Below are 26,408 nucleotides of genomic sequence, written 5' to 3'. Positions count from 1 at the left end.
CGGTGTGGCTCAGTGGTTGGAGTTTCGGCCTGTTCACCAAAAGGTCTCAGGTTTGATTCCTGGTCAAGGGGATTTACCTGGGTTGCAGGTTTGATCCCCGGCCCTGGTTGGGGTTCATGTGGGAGGCAACCAATCAATGTGTCTCTCTCACATCAATGTTTCTCTATCTCCCCCCCTCCACTCTCTAAAAAATCAATGGAAAAATACCCTCAGGTGAAGATTAACAGAGAGAGAGAGATTGTTTACATATATGTGGGTTACAATTCTAGATAATCTAGTTTTCAAAGCAATACCATTCATTAGGCTAAAATTATTTATTCTCTAAGTTTATTTGAAAAATAAAAGCTTAATTTTCAAAATATATTCTCAAAATATATGCGGTTTTTAAAACAGATTGACTTGGAGAGCATCTTTTCACTTAACCCTGACCTTGTACCTGATGAAGAAATTGAACCCAGCCCAGAAACACCTCCACCTCCAACATCCTCCGCCAAAGTAAACAAAATTGTAAAGGTTAGTGATGAAAATTCAGAGCAGGGGTGTGTGTGTGTGTGTGTCTTATGGTTTGAAATTGGCAGACTGTGGAAGTATGTTTTAAGTATCTGTTTTGTTAAAAAAACAAACAAAACCTAAATGCTTTCTGTCATTCACATTCATGTATATACACACATTTTCAAGGATTGAGGTTTTCTACTTTACAATTATGACAGTCATAAAATAAAAGCTTAGAAATTTCCTGCCCTAATTAGGATTTTCCTAAGACTGATAGCTTCTCAGGAGATACTGGTCAAAACAATTTGCTTGTCAGTGTTTGTTGAATGAATGCAAATTACTTTGATAAAGAAAGAATGACTATTTATTATTCATAATAAATTCTCACTCTAATTGTCTTACCTGCTTCAATAAACTTTAAAATTCTGTTACATCCTCACTCTTTTATCTTTATAAGAATAGAAGGCAAGTTATTTTATTATTTTGAAAGATAATTCCTGCCTGAGAGGTGAAAAAAAGATAATTCCTTTTCATTGCTATTGAAACATCTCACTGTTAAAATTTTGTATCAAAATACAACTCTTTTTAAACCAGTTAGTCCCTCAAAGTTGTTGAATCTACAATTTTTTGTGTTTGAATCAGCAGGCATTTGTTAATTTTTCTGCATTGTTGATTTTGTCACCTATAAAGATGAATGTGACATGCTTTAACCCTATTGAAACTTGCTCTTTCAGGGAAGACATACATAGAAGCTTAACAATGTCAATAAAACCTTTTTAAACCATGCATATGAACATAGGGCAGATTTTCAGTTCATATGATTTCAGCGTATTGAGAGTCACTGCTTAGAGGTCATTAGTTACCATTTGTAATGGTACTATTTTTCATATTTGGCTTCACAACCTGAAGGATCCTCATAATTTATACCTTTGGGTATGTCATTAGCAACATTTGCAAAGCATTAGAATCACTTGGAAATTTTTTTAAAGTACTGATTCCTAGGCCTGCTCCCAGAGATTGCTTTATTTTATCTAAAGAAAGGCTCTAGCATTAATACCCTTTTAAAAGTACCCATCTGATTTGAGTGTACAGCTAGCATTGAGAACCGCTGCATTATTTTTTATCTTCTTTTAGGTAAATAAAATGAAGTCTTGGTAAATAAATAATAGGACCAAATTTGCTGCCCTAATCTATGCAGTCATTGAAACTCTAATGAAAGCTTTCAGGGTAACTGAGTGTGCATCTCATAGTATTTCGATGTTTCAGTTTAATAATGAGCTGTAAGTTGTTTCAAATTAATATTTTATTAATTTCCCCCTGACATCCAAAGATGAAATGTGTTACATAGTTTTGGCAGGATAGCGTGATGATTAAAAGTGCTCACTTTTGCCCTCGCTGGTTTGGCTCAGTGGTTAGAGTGTCGGCCTGTGAAGGTTCAATTCCGGTCAAGGGCATGTACCCCAGTGCAGGCTCAATCCCCTGCCCTAGTCAGGAGGCAACCAATCTAAGTGTCTCTTTCACATCAGTGTTTCTCTCTTTCTCCTTCTCTTTTTTTTTCTCTCTCTCTCTAACCCCCCTTCCACTCTTTCTGAAAAAGCAATGGAAAAAATATCCTCTGGTAAGGATTAAAAATAATAATAATAAAAATTTTAAAGTGCACACTTTAGTGAAATTGCTTAACCTCTCTTTGCGTCAGTTTCCTCGTCTATGAAACCGGAATAGCAATAATAATGAACTCATAGGGTTGTGAAGATTAAATGAGTTAATATGTATAAAATCCTTAGAGCAGTTCCTGGCTCATTATTTCTGAATATTTTGGGGAGCAGGGAATACTCATAAACCTAAATATTAATAGCAGTAATTTATTAGAAGATTATTTATAATGTTTTTTCATTTAGTTTTAAATTATTGTATGTCTGCCTATTTTTGTTTAATAAAAGGAAGCTGATTATGATACATTGATGAAGAGTAGAGTGAAGGTAAAATGAACATTTCTCTCTTACAGAATCGACGGACTGTGGCTTCTGTTAAGAATGACCCTCCTCCAAGAGACAATAGAGGTAAAGTAAAAATTTATTAATTTTCCCGATTGACCCTGACAAGGTAAATCAAAAGTAAATACTACCCTTGACATTCTTACTTATTTAAACTCTACATGCCTAATTTTAAGATTGGTATCTTCTTAATTTCCTAATATAATGTTGATAATATTAAAAAATTACTTATAAAAGTACGTGATGAATATGCAACTCCATGATATATGCAATTAAAAATATATATATATTTTTAGGTAAATCTGTTTTTATTTATTTAGAGAGAGAGGGAGAGAGAGAAACATCAGTGTGAGAGAGAAACATTGATTGGTTGCCACCCATATGTGCCCCAATTAGGGGATCCATCCTGCAACCTAGCCATGTGCCCTGACCAAATCGAACCCACCACCTTTTGGTGTGCGGGACAGTGCTCAATCAACTGAGCCACACTGGCCAGGGTGATATATGCAATTTTTGATACATCTCATTTACCTGATAATTTTTTCAGATTTGAGGAGAGTGTTATGATAAAGAAGGAAATAGGGAAATAGTCTGTTGATTAATTTCCCAAACCTAAATTTAATGACATTTTTACATAATTTTTTGGCCAACAGGCTTCCAAAAAGGGTAATGGATAACTTTGGAGTCAGCTAAAAAGAAGTTGAACAAGTATAAATTTTAGTTAATCGACGGTCTTCCATATATTTTCAGCCAGGAGATATAAAGCATAGTTAATATCTTATTTACTATTCAGTTCAGAATGGTTTTTTCTAATAGTGATGTTTCTGTATGTGTATGGATAGTGAGGAAGGACGGGCATAGATATTAGAGGATAGATTGGAAATAGAGGGAAGGTCCTATACTTTGCACTATCCTTTGAGTCTTGTGCAAATTTATATTTCTTTGTAAAATGTGATATTTATATTTAATTTATATGCCTTTTCTACATTTATCACATCCACAGTAAGAAATTCTCTGCTTAAGACTTGGATATTTGAGAAGCAAAGAATTGGATTTGGAATATAGGGAAGGTTAAAGGACTTGGGTTTTTACTTTCTGTAGTTCTGAATTGTGTAAATTTTTCAAAATGAGAATGCATTTTAAATTCATGTTTTGTAGTTATATTTTTAAATGATTATTAAAAAGCTTGGCTTTGGTTTTTATATAAATTATTCACATTGAGTTTTATAGTTAAAACTACATTGGTGGCACTTAAGTCTGCACATACGCTGAAAACCTCTTAGCTCATCAGTTTACTGAATAGAATTATTATATATTCTGTTTATGCACACATAAGTAGAAAACCTGGCAATTTGCTAATGCAACTTATGAGTATCAGATGTTTTGTTTTGTTTTTTCAGTTACCTCTGTTCCTTTTACCAAGGTTCACCTTTACTAATTTTCTGTTCTGGATTTAAAATTTTTGCTATACTTACAGTGGTTGGTTCTGCACGTGCACGGCCTAGTCAGCTTCCTGAACAGTCTTCCTCTGCACAACAGAATGGTAGTATTTCAGATATATCTCCAGTTCAAGCTGCAAAAAAGGAATTTGGACCTCCTTGTATGTAAATCATGTATCAAGGATTCAGTCATTTTAGGCATACATGTATTCTCTCTTGGTCATCTTATAAGTCCCCATATGTTAAACAGTCTAATTGCAAACTTGATTGCAGATTTCATTTTACCACTGTGGAAAATTATTTTTTTTCTTGTTAGTTTAGTCTATTAATTGGGTTTTTTAATATATGTTTTGGGGGAAAAAATGTTACTATAAAATTATAAGTATTTCAGTTGCTTTGAATTTAAAATTCTGGGCAGATGATAACTTGACAGATGTTATAGAAGAAATTATGCTTTTTGCTTCAAAGATCTGTGATTCTAAACCAAGAGATGACATGTATCAATATGTTAGAGTCATTTTTCTTGACTCTCATTTGTATGTTGTCCTGTTCCTAGTTTTGTTAAAGCAGCGCATTAAGTAAAGTTCACATAGTTGTTATAGGCATGCTTTGTCACTGTGTATTTTAGTTATGTGGTGAAATTATATATCAAATTTTGTGTGTAACTATAATACTCTAAAAAGATAATTATACTTCTATAGCTCATGTTTTTCTTTCAGCACGTAGAAAATCTAATTGTGTGAAAGAAGTAGAAAAATTACAAGAAAAACGAGAAAAAAGGAGGCTACAACAGCAAGAACTTAGAGAGAAAAGAGCCCAGGTTTGTAACAGAAATATATTTTGTTTATGCATTAAGTAAAGATCAGACTCTGTCAGTGAAGGTCATCAGCTTAGGAAAAAGTAGTTAAGGCTTTCATTTAAAAATTTCAATATAGTTCCTTAAATTGATATTGAGACATAATATAAACTCTTGTGAAAATAAGTTATAATGGATTTTAATACATGTACTTTCCATGTTTTAGTGGGCATGTGTTAGTCCTAAAGCTTGTTTCATTTTGAATAATAAGCTGTTGTGTTACAGAATTCTAATATAAGAATGATATGATTTTGACTTCTTAAAAAAATATATCTAAAATTTCATTTAGAAGACTGTTCAGTTAAAGTACATGATTATGTTATAAATTTTATTACTATTTTTCCATGGTTAATGATAAGGTCAACATAACCACATTGAAAGTGGGGAAATTTCCTGTGTTTTGATTTATACTCAGTATTGAGAATGTATCTGTGTTGTGTCTCTCTAGTATTCCCTTTAGATGGTAGCAAAACTTCATTAGCATTGGAAAAATTGCATAGAGAACTGCTCTTTTATCTCTTTACAGGTCTCCTTGCATTAAAAATTCTGTTATTGTACATATAACTCCTTCATTGTGCTTATATTATATCTTCAGAACTTGTTTCCTATAATAAAACATCAGGATTTATTTTATTTATTTAGGAGTACGTTTAAATGCCCTTAATCATAAAGATGTTGTGCTTGGGAATTATGGAACCAGTATAATATTCAACCTGAGTAAATCAGCCTCTATCTGAAAATGATCTGAGAATGACCAATTGGGTTTTGAAATAAATAATACACAAAACAGATAGATCTACTGATACTTAGCACAGATGCCACCTGGTGTTTCCTGTGGGTACTTCATAATATTTTCACATCTCTGTGATCTCTTAATTTTCACTTTACATACTACTTCTCATTTGACATAGTAGATATTATTTCCTAGAAGAAGGTTACTTGAAAGTAAGTTTCATTAACAGTTTTGAAGTTTAATTATATTCAAAGCAAATCTACATAATGATGTATGAAAAAATATGACTTCTGAGAATGTTCAGTAATTTATTACTCATGGCTGGTAGAGGCTGTTAACTATTGCTATTTACCATATATATCTTAATCTGAATTTTCTCAGTTTTGAAGCAAAAATATAAATTGCAGTTGTTTTTCCCTGGGGCCAAGTAACCAAAGAAAGAGAGCCTGACACCCAGCCAGCGTGGCTCAGCAGTTGAGCATCAACCTTATGATCCAGGAGATCGAGGTTCGATTTCCGGTCAGGGCACATGCCCGGGTTGTGGGCTCGATCCCCAGCAGGGAATGTGCAGGAGGCAGCCGATCAATGACTCTCTCATCATTGATGTTTCTGTCTCTCCCTTCCTCTCTCTGAAATCAGTAAAAATATTTTTTTTAAAAAAGGAAGAGAGGCTGCCAACTCCATCATTACATAAAGAGTTTATTAAGGGAACTTACATGTGAGGTGGTCTTGGTTGGTGGCAAGAAGACATGGGTATCTGTCATGTGGCAGGTACTAAGGAGTTATATAGGACTGAGCAGGATGGATAGGGGCACTGGGGTGTTACTTGTCCCAAAAGAGGGGAAAATGCCTTACATACTTGCCCAGGGTAAAGTGAGGGCTTATTCTAGGAACCAGGGTGCCTGGGGCATAGGGGAGGAGTCAGTCTCTGAGGGGATTTAGGGAAGTATCACTGTTCTGGCCCCTACCTAGCAAGATCTGTTTAGATCTAGCAAGGGGTTCAGCAGTAGGCAGGTCAGGAAGTCGTCACATCATAGTACAGCCTCTTCACAGCAGTCAGTATTCAATAGTTTGGGTATTAAAGATTTTAAAATTATCCCCTTTTGATTTCTTTAAATTCTATGTCCTATTGATTAGGATCTGTTTTACCATGCCTTAGGGTTTTTTTCCTTAAGAGAGCCAACAAAAATAGGAAATGAACATAAATGAATCCACATTTCTACTTTGATGAAACACTCAATAAAGAACTGGGAAGAAGAATCTGATTAAAATAATTTTTCTAGAATTTTAGCTTTTTTAGAAATGAGCACTATTTCTCTCTTGCTCCATTTCTTAGGATCATTAAGGTATATTTATAACATGAGTTTTTGAAATAGGTCAAGGGTGGCTTTAATGAAGAATGCTTGGTTTAGAATTAACAGAATGTGTATAGACTTAACAAAATTGTATTTTTAATATGAAAGTGATGACTGAGCATATGATTAGTCTTAACTCTGAAACTAAATTATATCATGTCTTCAGTTTGAGTCTGGTCATAGCTAGGGCAAATGACACAATCTGTTAATTTTCAAACTATATATAACATAAATGCAGCAAATACTGTATTACTATAATTATAATAAATGATGATTCTCTTTGTCCTCTTACAGGATGTTGATGCTACAAACCCAAATTATGAAATTATGTGTATGATCAGAGACTTTAGGGGAAGTTTGGATTATAGACCATTAACGACAGCAGATCCTGTAAGATTTTTTTTTGTAAATCATTGCTCGAAACTCTTTGTACTGAAATAAAAACATGCTTGATACCCACTAAATTAATATTGTATTTACTAGGTAAATTTTCCTTTCTTTATGTGCCCATTTCCTACATTAAAAGAAAATCAAGAAATCCACATTTATGCTTCTCTTCCATAATTGATGTATCAGACATGCTTCCCACAGAGATGTCCGTTTCAAAGCAAAGCCTTCCCTATCTTTGGTAGGGCAGAGCAACAGTTAAAGGAGTTAGGTCTGAACACCCAGTTTCCTTTTTTTCTCTTTGGCTATAGATCTCACTGTTCAATCTATTATTATGTTATTTGGGCTTTTTAACAGTAAGTGATGGTTGTTGAGGACTGCGGTAGACCGGAAATTTAGTTCTCAAGAACTGTTCTGCTCTCTTAATACTCCTTTTCTATTGAAGAATGAGATTTTATTGGACAGGGAATACTTTTGTAATTGGTACTTATGAAAACCATCTGATCTAGCATATACAGAATGTAGTATTGGATACACAAAATACATTTGTGTTCAGCAGATGTATTATATAGATTTAATAGAGTTCATAACATTTGCATCCCATATATTTGGGTACCCTTTCATGTGGGCACCCTTCCTTGCTACCCTTCCTTGTGTGTAACCTACTATTTCTGAGCTCAGACTTTAGGACAGGGATTAGTAAAAATTTTTCTGAAAGGGCCTGATAGCAGATGTTTTTGGCTTTGTGTGCCATATGATGTGGTATTTGTCACAACTACTAAATTCTGCTTTTGTAGTATGAAAGCAGCCATAGACAACATATAAGTGAACAAATATGACTGTTTAATAAAACATTACAAAAGGAGGTGGTGGACTGGATTAAGCCTGCAGGCCATACTTTGCCAATCCCTGCATTATGTTAATTATTATTAAAAGGCAAGTATTGGGAACATAAGTTTTATGAAAAATATTTATGTATAAGAATTGGCATATTCAAATTATTTTTCTCAGTCTTCTGGGAATCATGTTTCTTGTATATAGTTAGTTATCTTTTCCAACAACTTTTCCCATAATCCACCTGAAAATACACCATTTGGTAGGAAATTTTACTTTTGTTTTATACATCACATCTTAAAGTTAATAAGGCAGCTTCTTAAAATGAACTTAATGCTATTAAGAATATTAGTGCCCTCTACAAGGTTATCTCCTAATGGTTTACCAAATAACAAAATAAGGGAGTCTCAGTTATACTCAGAATTTTATAAATAATTGTGTCTGATAAGTATTAAAATTTGTGCAAGTTCATTTGTTTTCTTAAGCTTACTTACCGTTTATGCCATGTATAAATTTCCAAAACCTCTGAAGGTAATATTGCATAATTGACTTTTCATAATGTAAGTGGTGTTTTACATGCCACTGATAATCACTGAAATAAAATATTTTATTTCTAGATTGATGAGCATAGGATATGTGTTTGTGTAAGAAAACGACCACTCAATAAAAAAGGTATGATGCTTATAGAGCTGTGATAAGAGGTTGATTTTATCCTGTTTGTAGTTTATTTTGTAATATTAGAAATCAAATTGGTTTGGGACAATTCATTGTAAATCATTTCATTTGTACATAACCATTATGCAGATTTCTGTGGTTAATCTGTTGATTTGTTACTGCTTTATGAATTATTGCCATTTTTGGTTCTTGCTTCACAGAAGTCCGGATTTTTTTACTTTGTTGTTGAAATATTCTGTCTTATCGAATGGCATATTTATGGGGTATTTATATTTACAGAACTCATTACTTTTTTGTACTTTTTTGTACATTATTCAAATGCTGTAAAGGTTTCTGGGAATTGATTTTCATTTATTCTTTTAGAAACTCAAATGAAAGACCTTGATGTAATCACAATCCCTAGTAAAGATGTTGTGATGGTACATGAACCAAAACAAAAAGTAGATTTAACAAGGTACCTAGAAAACCAAACCTTTCGTTTTGATTATGCCTTTGATGACTCAGCTCCTAATGAAATGGTTTACAGGTAGGTAAATTTGTTTTAAATTAGAACTTTGTTTTCACACCATATGTTCATTATTACCCTGAAACTTATATTGGTCTTGGCATCTCTCTCCAGAAGTATTATATGCTTTTGTATTCTTAGTTTAAACAAAGAAAAATATGTAATAAACCCTATAATAAGTATTAGCACTTGTTCTCCTTAATGCTCCCCCAAATCATAGTTTTCATTACTGATTAAGTTATATGCATATCACACAGCATATATATGGATGGGAAATTAATAAAAAATGTTGATATTTTTGTATCTCTGAGAATGGGAAGTAGTTAGAGGTGGACTTCTATTTTTTTTCCTTTTAATTCTTGCAGTAGTAAAAAATTTGAAATATTTATTGTACAGTAGTCTAATTTATCTAAGTGTTTGTTTAGCTTGTACCACCACTTAAAGGCGGCGGGGGGGGGAAGTGCTGTAAATCTACTTGCATTTGTCTAATTTTTATTGTCTTTAAGCTTTGGGATAGTTTTAATACATTAAATTCTTGCATGTTAACACAGTCAACTTATAAACAGCTCAAATTTACATGTATAATATATTGATATCCCAAATTTTATGCCAAATTTAGATTTTCATATATAGTTTGTAAACATTCACCTCTAATTACTGAAATAACAATGCTGCTATATAGAACTTGACAATTTACTCTAATGCTATGTTTTGTTGCCCTTTTACTGTACAAATATGACTGCAAACAGAAAATTAAAGAGTTACTAAGTCGCCCTGGCTGGGTTGCGCAGTTGCTTAGAGCATCCTCCTGATACAGAAAGGTTGCAGGTTCAGTTCCTGGTTAGGGCACATACAAGAAGCAGCCAATGAATGCATAAATAAGTGGAACAACAAATTGATGTTTTCCTCCCTCCCTCCCTTTAAAATCAATAAAGTAGTAATTTTTTTAAAAGTTACTAAATGTCTCAAGAATTGAAGATGTTATAAATAATACAGTGTTGAAACCAACTCCATTGATCTTGAGCTAGCAAACTGAGTTCAGTTGTAAAGAAAGAGAGCAAAATTAAAGGACATATAAATTCTAGATAGGAATAATGTTAAGAACTTATTTTAAACTGAAGTTACAATTATACATTATATATTTTTTACCTTTTCTGAGAATGGAGTCCACTCCTCCCCCCTTACTCTTTTCTCTACCTCTACTCCTGCCTATAAAATGTCTGTTTGCCTTTTATAGTCATTTTCAAGAATCATTATAATTATAAATAAAGGGATGTTCTTGTATGTGCTAGGTTTAGTAAACATTCTGTGTTTTGACCTATATTTATGCTTCTTAACTTTACCAATATTGATTCTATTCCCTTTCTCTTACCTTAACTTTTATGGATTGAGAGTCAGACCTTTTCTTGTCTAATCAGACTCATTTCTAGAACTTTTCCTGCTCCTTTTGTTCTGTATCTTCTCCAGTTGTGCCTTAAAAATATCAGCAGAGCTGTATAAAGTGTTTCACATATATTATTTTGAAGTCTATATAGAAAGTAGATTTGTTTTCTATTATACCGTTTAGTGCCCTGATCAATAAAATATTTCTTTTCCCTCCTACCTTTTCATTTTAACTCTGGTGGTGATTACACCCATAGGTTTGAAAAATAATCCAAACCATAATGTTTGGGCATCCTTTTCTTGATTCAAGACTATCAACTCAGAACTCAATGTCTTATAAGCATAATTTTTTTCCACTTTTCCACATTGAATGAAATCTTATCACTGTCCTTCTTGTTCAGATGGTCTCAGATAATGTTTTTGTACTTTTCTTTCCTCCTTCAGCTTTTTTCTATTGAGATTCCCACTTTTTTATTCCATTTCTGTTGAAACTTTTAGGTTTTCTTTTTTTGGGTTTTTTGTTTGTTTGTTTTGGTTTTCATTATATACATGTATGTTTTACTTGTCTGGCTAATATTACCATCTTTTGTTGTTATTTTTAAAACTTTCCTATGGTCTTCTATCTATGTCATAACTCAGTTTCTATCAGGTTTTATTGTGCATCATTATTGTGATCATTATTTATTATGGAATTATTGCTTGAAATTATGCTTTAAAGAGCTTTAAGCAATTCTAAGATATAGTTATTTAAAATTTTTAACAAATCAATGGACTCAATTGTGGCCTCACAGTCGAGCACATTGATTTGTAAAAAACCTTGGTATAAGTTCTATTTATTAATAAGACTCTGTATTACTTTTATTTCTTATTTGTTTAAATATTGAAGGCACATTCTGATTGGTGTGTATTATTTTTAAGGTTTACAGCTAGACCACTAGTGGAAACTATATTTGAAAGGGGAATGGCTACATGCTTTGCTTATGGTCAGACTGGAAGTGGAAAAACTCATGTAAGTAATTTATTATAGTTCCATCTTGGTATGAAGCTAGTTTAGTTTCCTTATAGCTTAATCCTTAGACCTAAATTCTTAAGATTTATTCCTGAATAATATCTATTATTCTTTATTTTCTTTTTAACATACAGACTATGGGAGGTGACTTTTCGGGAAAGAACCAGGATTGTTCTAAAGGGATTTATGCATTAGCAGGTAACTGTGGTTTTGTTTGTTTGTTTTGCATGTCATATGTACTATTCTCCTTGAATATTATTCAAGTGGCTTTGAAATAAGACTTGGACATACTGTCCAGGAATTTAAGGGTAATTACAGTACTGTATTTACTGTATATTATGTCAATTTTAGGTTATCAGACTGAAAGAACTGTATTTGGGGCAGAAACCTTGATTATATTTATGTTATTGTAATCTGTCACATTGTTGGAGCTTACTATTTGTTGAATAATTTGTGAAAAGCTTCCATTTGGTACAGTTATGAGAGCAACCTTATTATGACCACCTATAATTTTGTGCAACTTATAAGGATAGATAGCATCCTTTTATTAAACAATGAGGGAGAGTGGCACCTAAACCTTAAATTTAAAAAAAACTATTACAACTATCTTTTGTAACCTTAATATTTACTTTAGTCTTCATTTTCATTATTGATGTTGTTATTGTGGGTAAAGATTAATACCTCTAAAAATAGGAAATTTGAAATACTTTTTAAAGATAGTATTTGTCGCACCCTAACAAATTTTCTCCATATGAAATTCTTGATAGCTCGAGATGTCTTTTTAATGCTAAAGAAGCCAAACTATAAGAAGTTAGAACTTCAAGTGTATGCAACCTTTTTTGAAATTTATAGTGGAAAGGTAAGTGGAAACTGAAAAAAATAAATAAATAAATTTTTTTTTAATATTTTTCTTTGGATTTTTAAATTGTGGTTAAATTCTACATAGCATAAAATTTACTATTTTAACCAGTTTTAAGTATACAAATTCAGTGGTATGTATATTTACATTGTTGCACAATTGCCACCACGTAATTTTTACATGTATTTGGAATATTACATTAGAATTTTGTTATGAATTTTTTTAAAATTCCCTTTGAAACTCTTCAACTCAAATATTGAGCATTTTATTTTAAACATTATTATTTTCTGAAATGATTTTCAGACTTTGAATGACTAATTTTTGTAGAACTGATTCTTTTTTCTTTAAAGCTAGTTTTAAATTGAAAAAAAATTCTTTTTTAGGTGTTTGATTTGCTAAACAGGAAAACAAAATTAAGAGTGCTAGAAGATGGCAAACAGCAGGTTCAAGTGGTCGGGTTACAGGAACGGGAGGTCAGATGTGTTGAAGATGTACTGAAACTCATTGACATAGGCAACAGTTGCAGGTAAATCTTATTTTAATTAAGAAAGGGGAACTTAATTGTATAATCAGTTTTATATACTTTTGCTATAACAAAAACAAAGCAAGGATGTTATTCAGTGAATCGTGGAAGGAAAAATCATTGTTCATAAAAAGTTTTGTTGTTACATGTAACTTTGAGTGATGTGTACTCTATTGATACCATACTACAGATATGCTAGAAGTATGCCAGATTAAATTGTATGAATCTGGTTCTGTTTAAGTGTTGTTAACTCAGAATGTCTCCTTTGTAATAAATGATGAAAACTGGGTAGTCTGTGCATTTTTTAATGAAAATTCTGTTTGAACATAAATTAAAGTTTTCATATATCAAAATGTCCTCAATCACATTGTAGAACATCGGGACAAACATCTGCAAATGCACATTCATCTCGGAGCCATGCAGTGTTTCAGATTATACTTAGAAGAAAAGGAAAACTACATGGCAAATTTTCTCTCATCGATTTGGCTGGAAATGAAAGAGGAGCTGATACTTCCAGTGCAGACAGGCAAACTAGGCTTGAAGGTGCTGAAATTAATAAAAGCCTTTTAGCACTCAAGGTAAATAAAATGTACTTAATTGTGGAAAGTCTTTTATTTTGATTTTAATTACATTTACTCATCTGTAAAATGATAGTACTTATTTTGTCTAAATAAGTATGAAAGGTTATAAAAATTTTGGTTTTTATATTTGCAGATACAGATTTATATTGTACCCAGGAATTTTCTTTATTTTTAGGGTGGATAGAAGATCTGTTAGTTGGCTGGCCAATTCCAAGGCTACTTAGAGAGATTCCATAGGGCCCTGATCAGTCATATTTTTGTGGAAGAGAGCAAGGAACCACAAAACTGAATGAAGAAATAGTTTCTCAGAAAAATGTGGAATTGTTTTCAAAAACTTAGGCCAGTATTATAGCTCTTTCTTGACTGGAAAAGCAAATATTGGCAGGGCTATAAGAAAGCATTCTGTTGTTTTCTAGTGCCACTTTAAATTTTTCTTTTTACAGTTAATGTTACTTCCTGTCACTTCTAAACACTAGCCATAGTCTCCAGAAGAATTTTTTGAAATAATAGTTCGTTGGTGGTTTTGTGTTTGTGTGTTTTCCATATTCTTAAATTAGGATTTATGGCAACATCTTTACTATGCTGTAAGCCTGTTAGTAGCATTTTCAGAGCTGATCAGATCTTAAATATTAGAATTATAGTAAATATTAGATTTATAGTAAGAGATCTTTTAAATTATTCCTCTTTATATGAAACCTAAAGAAACTTGCTCTCTCAATTTTCAGGAGTGCATCAGAGCCTTAGGTAGAAATAAACCTCATACTCCTTTCCGAGCAAGTAAACTCACTCAGGTGTTAAGAGATTCATTCATAGGTGAAAACTCTCGTACCTGCATGGTAAGTTTATGGTTTTATTTTGATTATTTCTTCTGTTTTAACCCTGAATGAACAATTACATAGTATCTATGGAGAAATTATTATATACATTAATAACAGTCATTTAAACCCTTCTATTTGTGCGTGAGAGAGCAAGAGAGAGGAAACTTAAGATGTGGCCCCTGACAGTCTAATAGAGAGAATTATATTGCAGTTATAATGCATTCTACTAATTCCAACATCTGAGTCTTCTTAAGGTCATTCTCCATTGAGTTCTATTTTCCTCTAGTATTGGTTACACTTTTTATTTCTTCATATGTCTAGTAATTTTGGATTATATAATTTTTATTATGATTGAATACCTTATAGACACTCTGGATTCTGTTATAGTCTTCTAAAGATTATTGATATTTTTGTTGTATAGCAGGAAATTAACTTTGCTGAACTTACTCTAAATTCATCTCCCCTGCTGTGGGCAGCAACTGAAATTAAAGTCTTTGTTTACCTCTTTTAGACTTAACTGTGTGGTTGGATTCAGCCTTGTGCACACCTTGTTTAGGGGTCAGCCAGAGATCTCGGCAGTTTATATGCTTAATTTGAGTTTCTCCCTCTGTAGTTGCCTCTTTTGGGACAAACTTCACTTTCCGGCTGCAGTGATTCCCCCCCCCCCCCCAACTCTGTTTTTTAGTTTCTTAAGTGAAACTAGGTTTCTAATGAAGTTTCACTTGCTCTGTGGGACAGCAGCAGGGCTTGGCTTGGCTTGTCCTTAGGCAATAAAGCTACTAATGGGGGGCAGGGGGGAAATCATTCAGTGTTACTCCCTTCTTCTAGGCGTTGTCCTCCATTTTCTGCCTTATTTTGGTCATTTTCTGATGTGTTCAGAGAACTGTTTCTCTTTTAACTGGAGTTTATAATTATTATCTGATTATGGGCATAAGATACAAGTTATCTTGGAGTTCACATATCATTAATACGTACATCCAGGGTGTGGCAGATGTAGGTTTACAGTTGAGTGTATGAGAAATAATACAATAATTAATAACAGTACAAGAGTAAACTGTTTCACATACAACTGTAAATGTATGTTTGCCCCACCCTATATATTAGTATTACTGTCTTCATCATTTATAACATTTTATTTACCTTTGCATTTTTCCCCCATAGATTGCTACAATCTCTCCAGGAATGGCATCCTGTGAAAATACTCTTAATACATTAAGATATGCAAATAGGTATGAGAAATGGTTATCCATTTTGAAATGTGAGGGAAATAGAGCAGCATATGATTTGATTTAATATCTGATAGGATAAAGCTTATTGCATTGGTCTTTCAATTTTCAAAAAATTTTGCATGATATTTAGAATCATTTCTCAAGTTCTCAAAATAATTGGAAATGTGTACTTTGGGGAGAGATTTATATATTTAGTGAAATTGGTCTTTCTGTCCTAGAACATGATTGTTTTTTCACTTAACCAAGTCTGTTTCATGATACTTTCCTACATTTGAATCATCACATTATCTCTAGTATGTGAAGACTCTCAAGTACCAGGGCCAGTCTATATCTCTGAAATTGTTTTGCTATATGCTGAAAATTATTTCTGTTAATATTAAATATTACATATACATGGGGAACATAGGTTTAAAATAAGTAGTGACGGCACACTTGTTTCTGGTGTTCTATGTGGGTTACATTTTATTAATGTCAGTAGTGTTACAAACTTTAGGTAACTGGATATTAATAGATGAAAGAACAAAAGAGCATTATAGACTGTTATAGCAGTTTATTTTTTTAAATCATGAAATGTCCTTGGAATTTTGGATTATTGATGGGCATATTTATATTTGTTCCATAGATTGTTCCCATGTCATTTGTTTTAAATGACCATAGTTTTAAATTTTTATTATCACATACTGCGTTTATGATTTTAACCTAGAGATAAAATTCCTCTTTCTATTCCATTTCTAGTGTTAAGATGCTCTTAATGTTGCTGAATACAAATGTTTTGTTTCTTTTAAATTTTACTTTTAATCTTTTATTAAAATGTGAAGTACATATGCATACAGTAAAGTGTCCAAAACATAAGCAAATAATTTAATGAATGCTTATAAAATGAAATTTCTATCATCAGACTGGGAAAGAGAACATTCCCAGCCCCCCAGAAAATTCCCATGTGTCCCTTACTGATCACAAATCCTGAATAACATGCCCACATTCATTAATATCTACCCTGAGGCAGCCACTGATTGCTCTGACTTCTATGGAAAATTTTTCATGTTATATTTTTTTCTCTTTTTAAAAAAAAAGATTTACTTCCTATAAATTTATTCTTGATCAACCTAGGTAGCTGTGTTTGAACTTTATATAAATGAGATTGTACCTTTATTTCCTTTGTGTCTTGCTTTTGCTTCAGCTGAAGAGATGTTTTTAAATCATAATAAAACCTGTTGGAAGGTATAAACCTATTAACCTTTTGTAAAAAGATATTAAAATATAATAGCTTCTTAAATATATAACTTTATTTCTAAATTTAATTCCTTGTAACTTTGAATTATGAACTACTAGCTGCAAACTTTATGAGACTTATTTGACTTTTGTAATAAACATTTTTTGTGTTGTAGGGTTTTAATCATTAATTTAAAATGCCTCTTATTTCAAAATTGTTTATGGAAGAGATGAGGAACAGCTTAGTATATAGAATATTGCCATGTGTAGAATTAAAACAAATAAAAGCCTTCAACCTCCCTTGATAGCTCTCATTGGAGGAATATAAATAATTGCTACATGTAGTAGAGGTTAGGCCTTGAATAGAGGGAAAGTGTGTGTTTAGGGGCTATCAGAGTATCTAAATTAGGAGAGTTTTAAGAGAATAAGATAAGAAGTGGAGTTGGGAGTAAAAAGAGTCAAGTAATATTAGAAATTTAGATTTGTCAGCATGTATGATAAATAAGCTTTACAAAGTGACTATAAAGGATAAAAGGCAGATAGATTCAGTATTGAACCTTTGGCATAGACATTACCAATAAGGCAAAGAATGATTGTGAGTAGAAATGTTCGTTTGATGTACATTAAGTTATTAGTTTGATCTATAGTACTACTTTTGGCCTATAAAAACAGTAATTTCATTTATTTCAACCTAAGAGAAGTAGTGAGAGAAACAGAATATGGTTAGTATGTGGAGTATTTAACATAGATTTGTGTAGTAAAAGCTAGGTTTGAACCTGTTATGCCTCATTCTCATTGAATGACCTTGGGTAAGATATTTTATTGCTCTGAGCCAATTTGTATCTATAACATGGCGATAATGTTGCAAGATTACCTTAAGTATTAAATAATATAATGCCTATAAATTACTAATAATACCTGACATATAGGAAGTATTTAATAAATATTGCCTACTATTATGAAATGGGATTGGCTGAAAAAGAACATAGGGAATCACAAAAGCCATATGGGTCAGAAAAGCCATAATTTGGTTAAATAGAGACATTAACAAAAGCATTTTAAATCCCATTGCTAAAGGCTTTTCTCAGCCAGCGTTATTCATCTGAATCACCAAACACAAAATTATTTGAGTGGCTATTTTCTCAATTTGTATCAAGGATGCTTCGTAGCTAATGCCATTTTATATGTATAAGAAAGAATTAGTTAATTCATTACAAACATGTATGTCATTAGGAATTGTCTTGTGTTCAGTTTGAAAAGCCTGCAAGAATATTGAGCACTCATTAATGCTAATAAAAAAAATATTCATGGTATTGATTACACAAGGAAATTAGATTGAGTGGTCATGTAGTTAAATAAGGGGCATTTCAAATTTAGTGAGGGTCTAGGTAAACTTTATGAGAAAGGATCATGAGAAAAGGGGAAAAGACACCAGAAAGGAAGGGCTGTGCAGTAGGGAATCAATACGAAAGAGGGGTTTTAAAATATTAAAATGGATTATTTTTTAAATATTCTAAATATATTAAGTCATAACATTGTTGATACCTTTGCTAAACAAATTAAACAGTACTAAATAAAAATTTGAAATATTCATTGCTGTCTTTACAAGACCATTTTATTTTAACTTGTTGCTGTTTTGGTGCTGCAGAGTAAAGGAGTTTGGAATTAGTCCATCAGACATTCCCTTCTCACAGGGTAGTGGCAGTCGCCCTGATCTCTCTCCTTCTTATGAGTATGACGACTTTTCTCCTTCAATTACCAGGTCTAGTTCATTCTGTACATAAGATATTTATTTTAATAGTTTCTTTTGAATTGTGCTATGTATAAATATTTCATTTACGTTTCTTTTGTCCTGAGCCATTTTATTTTTCATTTTCATTTTGTTTGGCAGGTGGTGGTTGTACTGCATGATCTTCATTTCTGTGTACTTTATTAATTTATTTGCTTTAAAATGTTGCTTTAGAATTCAGGCTTCCTATTTTGCCTCATATTTTTAAGGATGATGTCATCTTTGCATATTTACCATTAAAGAAAAACTGTCTCATTTAAAATGAAAAGTTTACCTTTGTTCTGTATGCTATTGTAAATTTCCTTATCTGCAAGGAAATAACAAGGATCCTCTTGATTTAGAAAGTGTATGCCCTCCCAAATGTGTAAATTAAGTATAATGGGGAAACATTTTTTAAGTGATGGAACTTACATTTTATAATCTTTATATATCAGAATAAGATTATTTCACATGTAGCTATTTAAATTGAGCAATAGAATTACCAAAAATCTGCAACATGTATTAAATTCTCTGATTTTGACAGTGATTAATTTATTGATCTAAGTCCCATTGTTAGCATTTTTCTGTTCATATAATTTAATTTCAAAAGCAGTCTCTCATTTACTTTGAAATACTTAACCTACACACTTTGCTAATTCTCACTTATTATGCACACTAATAACATGGAAGTAATTGTAAAGTTACCTAAATAAACTTGTAAAGTTAAACAGCTAAACATCCCTTTAGGGTTTCCACAGACTTAAGGTAAATTTGGTCTGGAAAGCTGACATCATCAATCTTAATATGTTAAATTGATTTGCCTTTATTTTGAACAAGTTGGTATTTTCTTGTTCTATGTAGGATTTTGTTAATTTTAAATACCTCTTATGTGTTTACAGGGTGAAAGAATTGACTGTGGATCCAACCGCTGCTGGTGATGTTCGTCCAATAATGCATCATCCACCAAATCAGATTGATGACTTAGAGGCACAGTGGGGTGTGGGGAGTTCCCCTCAGAGAGATGATCTAAAACTTCTTTGTGAACAGAATGTGAGTGACTTAATATAGTTGTAATGATGTAATCTTAGTTCATTTCATCAGTAGCAAAACTTGATCATTGAAATCTGTCATCTAAATCAGGGATCAGCAAACTACAGGCATACCTCATTTTATTGTTCTTCACTTTGTTGCACTTCTCAGATGTTGTGTTTTTTTTACAAATTGAAGACAAGGCCCTCACCAGCAAAAAGATTAGGACTCACTTTATTGAAGTGGTCTGGAATTGAACCTGCAATATCTCCTAAGTATGCCTGTACAGCCTATGAGCTAAAGTTTTATCGAAACGTGGCTATGCTCATTCATTTATGGGCTTTTTGGCTGCTTTCTTACCACAACAGAAGGGACAAAAACCATATAGCTCACAAGCTCAAAATATGTACTATCCGGCTCTTTAAGAAAGTTTGCTGACTCCTGACCTAAACTTTCTTTTTCTCAGATTTTATGCTGATAGTAAAATTTGGAAATCTTTAAAGTAACATAGGGAAAAAACAAGTTTAAGACTTATACATACACTATATCACATATAAAGCTTAAAATAAAAATTAACTGTAGACACATGCATATGTATTAAAAAGATGCATGAGCTACATCAAAAATCAAACCTGGCAAAATGCTATTAAATCTGATTGCTTTCTGTATGTTTGAAATGTTTAGTGACATTTCCTAATTTAAAATTTTGATTCCCCCAGTTACTCAAAAAATAATAATAAAATATGTGCCCACTATATAAAGACAAACATGTAAAGAAATAAAAAGACACAAATAACACACAGTTTCAGTTGCTTTAATATATTGAGGGATTCCTTACTGTATGTGAGATGTAAAAGTTCTGTATATAGTTTTTAACTTCACTTTTTAAATGTATAATCTAATTTTTTAATCCTCACTCGAGGATATGATTTTTATTGATTCTGAGAGAGAAACATCAATGTGAAAGAGAAACATTGATTGGTTGCCTCCCGTACACACCCCGACCAGGAATCGAACCTGAAACGTTTTTTGGTGTATGGGATGATGCTCCAATCAACTGAGCCACTCTGCCAGGGCGAACCTATATCATTTTGTATCATTCATTTCCCACTAAGAATCCTGTAGTGGCATTTTCTCATAAAAGGTAGCATTTATTAGTTGCTTACTACATGATGTATTTCTTCTAAACAATTTTCTCATCTGATGTAACCCTCACAACTCGGTGTGGTAAGTACTGTTGTTATTCCCTGCTTTTTTCACTGACTTTCTAAAAGGTTAAGTAATTCGACTGAGATCATACAAGTAGTAAGTGCTGAAACTAGGCAGGATTGTAATCTGGATCTTTGTTACTCCAGAGCTAAATCTTATGTCACCTAAATTTATTGCTAGCTGCAATAAAATACAAGGGGTAGGCAAAAGTAGGTTTACAGTTGTTTGCATGGAAAATAGTACAATAATAAATAATAATACAAGAGTAAACTCTGTTTTGTGTAGTCACAACTATAAACCTACTTTTGCCAACCCCTGTATTCTTTTGAAACAATGTAACTTAATTTTTTATATTTTGTAGGTATTAAAGACCAAATTCCTTTAGAGTAACAAATGGACATACTACTTTTTATCATCATGTTCCAAATTTCTGTTAATAAAGCAGGGCTTAATGCAGCAATTCTCAACCAGCAGTGACTTGGCCTCCCAGGGGAAAATGTGAGACATTTTCAGTTATTACAGCTGGGGTGACAACCAAATCTAGTGTGTAGAACTGGGATGCTGTAAAACATCATACAATGTATAGGACAGCTTTCCTCCCCCCATATTGTCAGTAGTGTTGAAGTTGAGAAACCTGGTTTAAAATAAGAGTCCTAAACTTTGAACCATAAACATAACTAAAAATGAGATCCTGGCTTTAGTCTGTCCCCCTCCCCAAAGTTTTGAAGGAGACCAGTTACTTATAAAATCCTTTATGCAAACCCTGCATTGCACCAGATATGGTACCTGCCTAAGATACGGGAAGCCAGAACAAGATAGGCACTCCCTATAGTAGATCTTTTCAGTTTTATTCTTGCATTTGTTGGGTCCCCTGCAGGACCTTAATTTGAGGACGTTGGCTAGGTGACCAGAACTAATTCAGAGGCTTTCATCCTGACATCATGAGTTCTTGAAACCTCTTCCATATTCGAGAGTGGATTTCTTTCAGCATTAGCCTTAGTTAAGTATTGGTACATGTGTACACGTTCTTATTGCTACATTAAATCTAACAAGGTAGATTAAAATGGGATAGGGTCTAAGACATGCCCTAGAGATAAAACTAATAGAGGTAAACAAACAAGAGAATAATCGAGTGCATTAGAATTCCAGTAGTTACATAGACAAAAAGTATTCCAAGAGGGCTGCATGGAAGTGACATGAACGTGCATAATACCTTAAAGCAAAGGCAAGAAAAGATATTCTGGGCTTGGTGGGGAGGTGGGCAGATAAAATGAATAAAGGTGTTTGAGTGTGTGTTTGTCAGAGAGAGAGAATGTGAAAGAATAATGCCTGCATGTCCTGATACAAAACAGATTCCTCTTTTCCCAAAGAGAAGATAAAAAGTTCTTTGGCCAACTTGATTATATAAACTTTGAGGGGTGGTAGCTTATTGGTGAAAGAATCAAATGTTTTATATTATTTAATGAAAACATGCACATATTTATCAAGTATTTTATTTTTTAAATGTTGCTTTTTCTACTCAAATATTGTAAAACAATTTTAAGTAAACTTTATTACTAACGTAATATTTTGTGCAATTAAATTATTAGACATTGGAGTTGGGAAAGATGCTCAAAAAAGAAAGCATGGTCAGAGAAGTTTTGACTTGATATAGGAACAAAACGTGAATATGTTGAATATGTATGTGGGATTTCTGTTGGTGAAGTTGTGACTTACCAATTAAAATTTCTGTAAAAACTAGTAAGCAAAATGTACAGTGCAATTTAGAAATTAAGATTTAATAAGAATCGAGACCTTTCGAATACCAATTTGATGGTCATTAAAAACATTATACATCTCTCTTCTGGTGAAAAGAAATTTAAGACATATATATGACTTAAATTGTTAGTGAAAATTAAACAATACTGAGGAAATATTTCAGTATAATTATAGTTGCAATAAAAATATTTTTGATAAGTTGCACTGTTCCAAAAGTGATTGTTTTTTCTGGGTAATTTTGCAATAAAGTGCCTGGACTCAGTGAAAACTATCCTTTACTGATATGCTTAAGGTTGGGTTGTCTTTTTGAGTGTTACATTAAATATTTTTGACCCATAAAAAGAAATAGTGTCTTTGCCTTTCATAGTATGTTTTAGGAGTCTACTATTCAAGTGTCCTCTGTTTCTAAGTACATTTTTGTAAATGACATAGAAAAACTGCTTTTTAAATAACGTATTTTAAAGTATAAACTGTCATAATTAAACTTTTTATTTTAAGGAAGAAGAGGTTTCTCCACAATTGTTTACTTTCCACGAAGCTGTCTCGCAAATGGTAGAAATGGAAGAACAAGTTGTAGAAGATCACAGAGCCGTGTTCCAGGTAAAGTAAAACAGCACCTTTCACTAAAAACTCATAATTTTTTGATTTGTGTGTATGCAGATGTATGTAGAGCATATAATATGGCAAATTTTGAATATAAAGAATGGTGGCTGCAAATAACCTTTCTTTAAAGATCTAGTTTATTTGCTACCATTCTCCCATTTTATTTGCTTTTGTTGGTTTTCCATTTTTAGAGAGAGATTGAACTTCTGCCCTCCAATACCCCTTTTTTCATGTTAGGTCAGTATATTGGAGTGTCTTCATGTCAGGACAGCAATAAAGAAAAAATTCTTCTAAAGGGTATCAGAGCAGTTGAGGAGGTGACAGTCAGTCTTTGCAGGAAAGGAAGGCTTTAGGGAAGGAGATTAATTGCTCCTACTGAGCTGTCAGTGGCAGATGAGTGGGGTGTGGCAGGAAGGCCTTAAGCACAGTATTCATTTCATTGTGTGTTCAACCTATAACAAGCACTTTTACTGTATGGTCCTCCTTTGCCTCCCCCTACTCCTTTAAACAGGAAAATATCCTTGAGGGTGATACCTATGAGGAGGTGATGGGAAAGTGAAGAGAACATTGGACATAATGGAGACTGTACTCAGTTTGCCTCCCCCACCCCACCCCTCACCCTGCCTTTCTGCAGTTCTCTGAATACCTTCTGAGAAAATATGAACAATAACTCAGTCTATCCCCAGTGACCTGTTTCCTTCTCTGATGCTGAAGAAATCTTCTGTAAACAGTTATTAACATGCCTCAGCTCTACTGAAAAATACAAGAAACCCTGTATTTTATAGTTTTAGAACAGTATCTACGTTATTAACAGTTACCGTTTTAGTCAAACCTTTATCATGAGAATCTCTTTAGAGGCCTATGTGTTCAGATTAATCAAGAAAGGACCCTTCTAATTTTAAAAAAAGTGTGTCCTTTAGGAACGAGGTGTCACATGAAGACCATTTCCCACTATGCCATTTTATGATGAATTCTAAAAGTTCTTTAAAGATTGAACTGCGTGTTCTGTCAAGCCAGTATTCTTTTTATAATTCCATTTGTCCCTTTATACTGTGATCTGTCACTTCTCAAAATAAGGTTTTGTTTTTAAAAAATTAAGAATATAGCTGAAGGTAAAGAAAAAATACTGGTGTATGTGTGTTTGAAGTGACACATACATATACAGTTTTCTAATATGTAACTGTACCTAGGTTAACCAGTTTTGCCTGGTGATACATAGTCTAGTTATAATTAGCCATTAAATTGCATTGATGTTTGGAAATTTGAAATTGTATGTACCCTAAAAATCTAGAAAGTGTCTTTTTTTGTGTCCAAAAATTCTAATTCAGAATGATCTGTTAAATAATTCTTTTGATTCATGACATTGCTCGAAAATTAAACTCATAAATTCCACATACCTAAAATGAGTTAAGAATAAGGGGTTTCCTTGAAGCATTTATGAATAGTGAGTAGTTACCATGTAGTGATTCATTTCACTCTTCTAAGATTGGCTATCCATTGGTCCCTTATATTCACAATACTTTTGAAGAACTAGTGTTTAGAATTTAGGGTTACCTCTTGGCCCAACTGTGAGGCCCCAGTGGATATGTTAATTCCAGATGATTTACAAGTTCTAGGCTACTATAGATGTCATTAGATTGCTCAGCAGCTTTCTACACCCATTCTTTCCGTTTCAGGGATAGCTGTTGAGGTTTTGAGACTTACTCTGCTCATTGATATTTATGTGTCTGATTCATCCCATTTCTCCCCACCCCTGAAAAACAAACACATACACATACAAGGCAAAGTAAAAGTAGAAAAATGAAGCCATCATGCTTGGCCTGTCATATTTGTGTTTGAATCTAGAAATATTTCTTAATGTTACTCTGTAAATAGAGATGTTTTATGGTTAGTAATATTTTAGAGAATACCATTCTTGAGTATGTTTGATATTTAACATATAAAATTTGCAAATTGGTTTCTGTCTTACAGAGGCTTACTGGATTAATTGAATTTTTGCCCTTTTAGGAATCTATTCGATGGTTAGAAGATGAAAAGGCTCTCCTAGAGATGACTGAAGAAGTAGACTATGATGTAGATTCATACGCTACGCAACTTGAAGCTATTCTTGAGCAAAAAATAGACATTTTAACTGAGCTGCGGGGTAATTCTTTTTTCATTTTAGTGTTTGAAATATGCTTAACATTTGTATGTATTTAGTGGGAGGATTTCATGTTGCAAGAGGACATCTGAAGTGAAAATCATGGGCAACATTTAACATCTTTTAGAGGTATATAGGCATACCAACCGGTCTGTTTTTTTTAAAAAGAAACAAGGAGCATCATTTCAAGTGCTGTCTAGTCTTTTTTCTTTGTCTTTTGAGAAAATATGAGAGGGAAAATGCTTTTTAAGAAATCTGTAAATTTTATATACCTGGTTTTTAGTTTGGTAGGCCGACGCTTTTCAGAATGATTTTCCTTGGATTAGATCTATTCAGGGTCATCTTTCTATAGCTGCCAATCTACATCTCCTTTCTGTGCATCTTACATTATGTTTCCCCCCTGAATACTTGTTTTGAAAAAGAGGAAGATTTCAAGAACTATGTGGCTTACTCACACGTCATGTCTGCTTGGCTTTTTAATTAGCTTTATCTGCAGCTTCATTTATTTATTGTATGTGCTAATTTTAAGACATTGGCAAATTAGCTATCTCCATTTATATGCGAGTGGGCATGTGTGTGTGTACATGCAGTGCAAATAAAACAAGATTGAAATTGTTGGTTTTTAGCACCAAATAAGCTGCTTAATTTTTTACACTAGGTCCTTTGTGAAGTTGGTTTTTTGATATCATATCCTATGGAGTTAGAAGTGACTGTTTGACCAAATTCAGAATTGTTTGTGCAAATGTAGGGTTTCTAAAATTTACTTTTTTCATCATATTGAAGCCTTGATTTAAAGTGTTTTGATCATTTTTCTAATCTGCCATAACTCACAAGCAACTTTACTGTATGCATTTTATTCAGAAAAAAGAACATAATGCATTTGAACTTTTTAAAAAATATGTATTGATTTCAGAGATAGGAAGGGAGAGAAACATCAATGATGAGAGTCATTGATTGGCTGCCTCCTGCACGCCCCCTACTGAGGATTAAACCTGAAACCTGGGCACGTGCCCTGAC

General features: G+C 32.8%; 1 protein-coding gene across 5 annotated transcripts in view; it reads left to right on the top strand.

Moving 5' to 3' along the window:
- The window catches only part of KIF2A (kinesin family member 2A), a 66,455-nt gene that overhangs the window by 36,911 nt on the left and 3,136 nt on the right, over window positions 1-26,408 (top strand). The window contains exons 3-20 of one of the 5 annotated variants that reach the window (XM_081133182.1): window positions 394-513; window positions 2,498-2,552; window positions 3,964-4,086; window positions 4,645-4,745; window positions 7,164-7,259; window positions 8,708-8,762; window positions 9,129-9,291; window positions 11,572-11,662; window positions 11,797-11,860; window positions 12,430-12,521; window positions 12,905-13,047; window positions 13,418-13,622; window positions 14,351-14,461; window positions 15,605-15,672; window positions 18,533-18,646; window positions 19,552-19,702; window positions 23,147-23,248; window positions 25,259-25,394. In XM_081133182.1, coding sequence (XP_080989308.1) covers window positions 394-513; window positions 2,498-2,552; window positions 3,964-4,086; window positions 4,645-4,745; window positions 7,164-7,259; window positions 8,708-8,762; window positions 9,129-9,291; window positions 11,572-11,662; window positions 11,797-11,860; window positions 12,430-12,521; window positions 12,905-13,047; window positions 13,418-13,622; window positions 14,351-14,461; window positions 15,605-15,672; window positions 18,533-18,646; window positions 19,552-19,702; window positions 23,147-23,248; window positions 25,259-25,394 — 1,990 coding nt within the window. The remainder of the gene's footprint in view (window positions 1-393; window positions 514-2,497; window positions 2,553-3,963; window positions 4,087-4,644; window positions 4,746-7,163; window positions 7,260-8,707; window positions 8,763-9,128; window positions 9,292-11,571; window positions 11,663-11,796; window positions 11,861-12,429; window positions 12,522-12,904; window positions 13,048-13,417; window positions 13,623-14,350; window positions 14,462-15,604; window positions 15,673-18,532; window positions 18,647-19,551; window positions 19,703-23,146; window positions 23,249-25,258; window positions 25,395-26,408) is intronic. The other 4 variants (XM_081133183.1, XM_081133179.1, XM_081133180.1 and 1 more) reach the window with 4 other exon arrangements.

Source organism: Miniopterus schreibersii (assembly GCF_964146895.1).
Source record: "Miniopterus schreibersii genome assembly, chromosome: 3".
NCBI lineage: Eukaryota > Metazoa > Chordata > Mammalia > Chiroptera > Miniopteridae > Miniopterus > Miniopterus schreibersii.
Note: the sequence above shows the minus strand (reverse complement) of the source record. Positions and strands in the feature narration are given on the sequence as shown.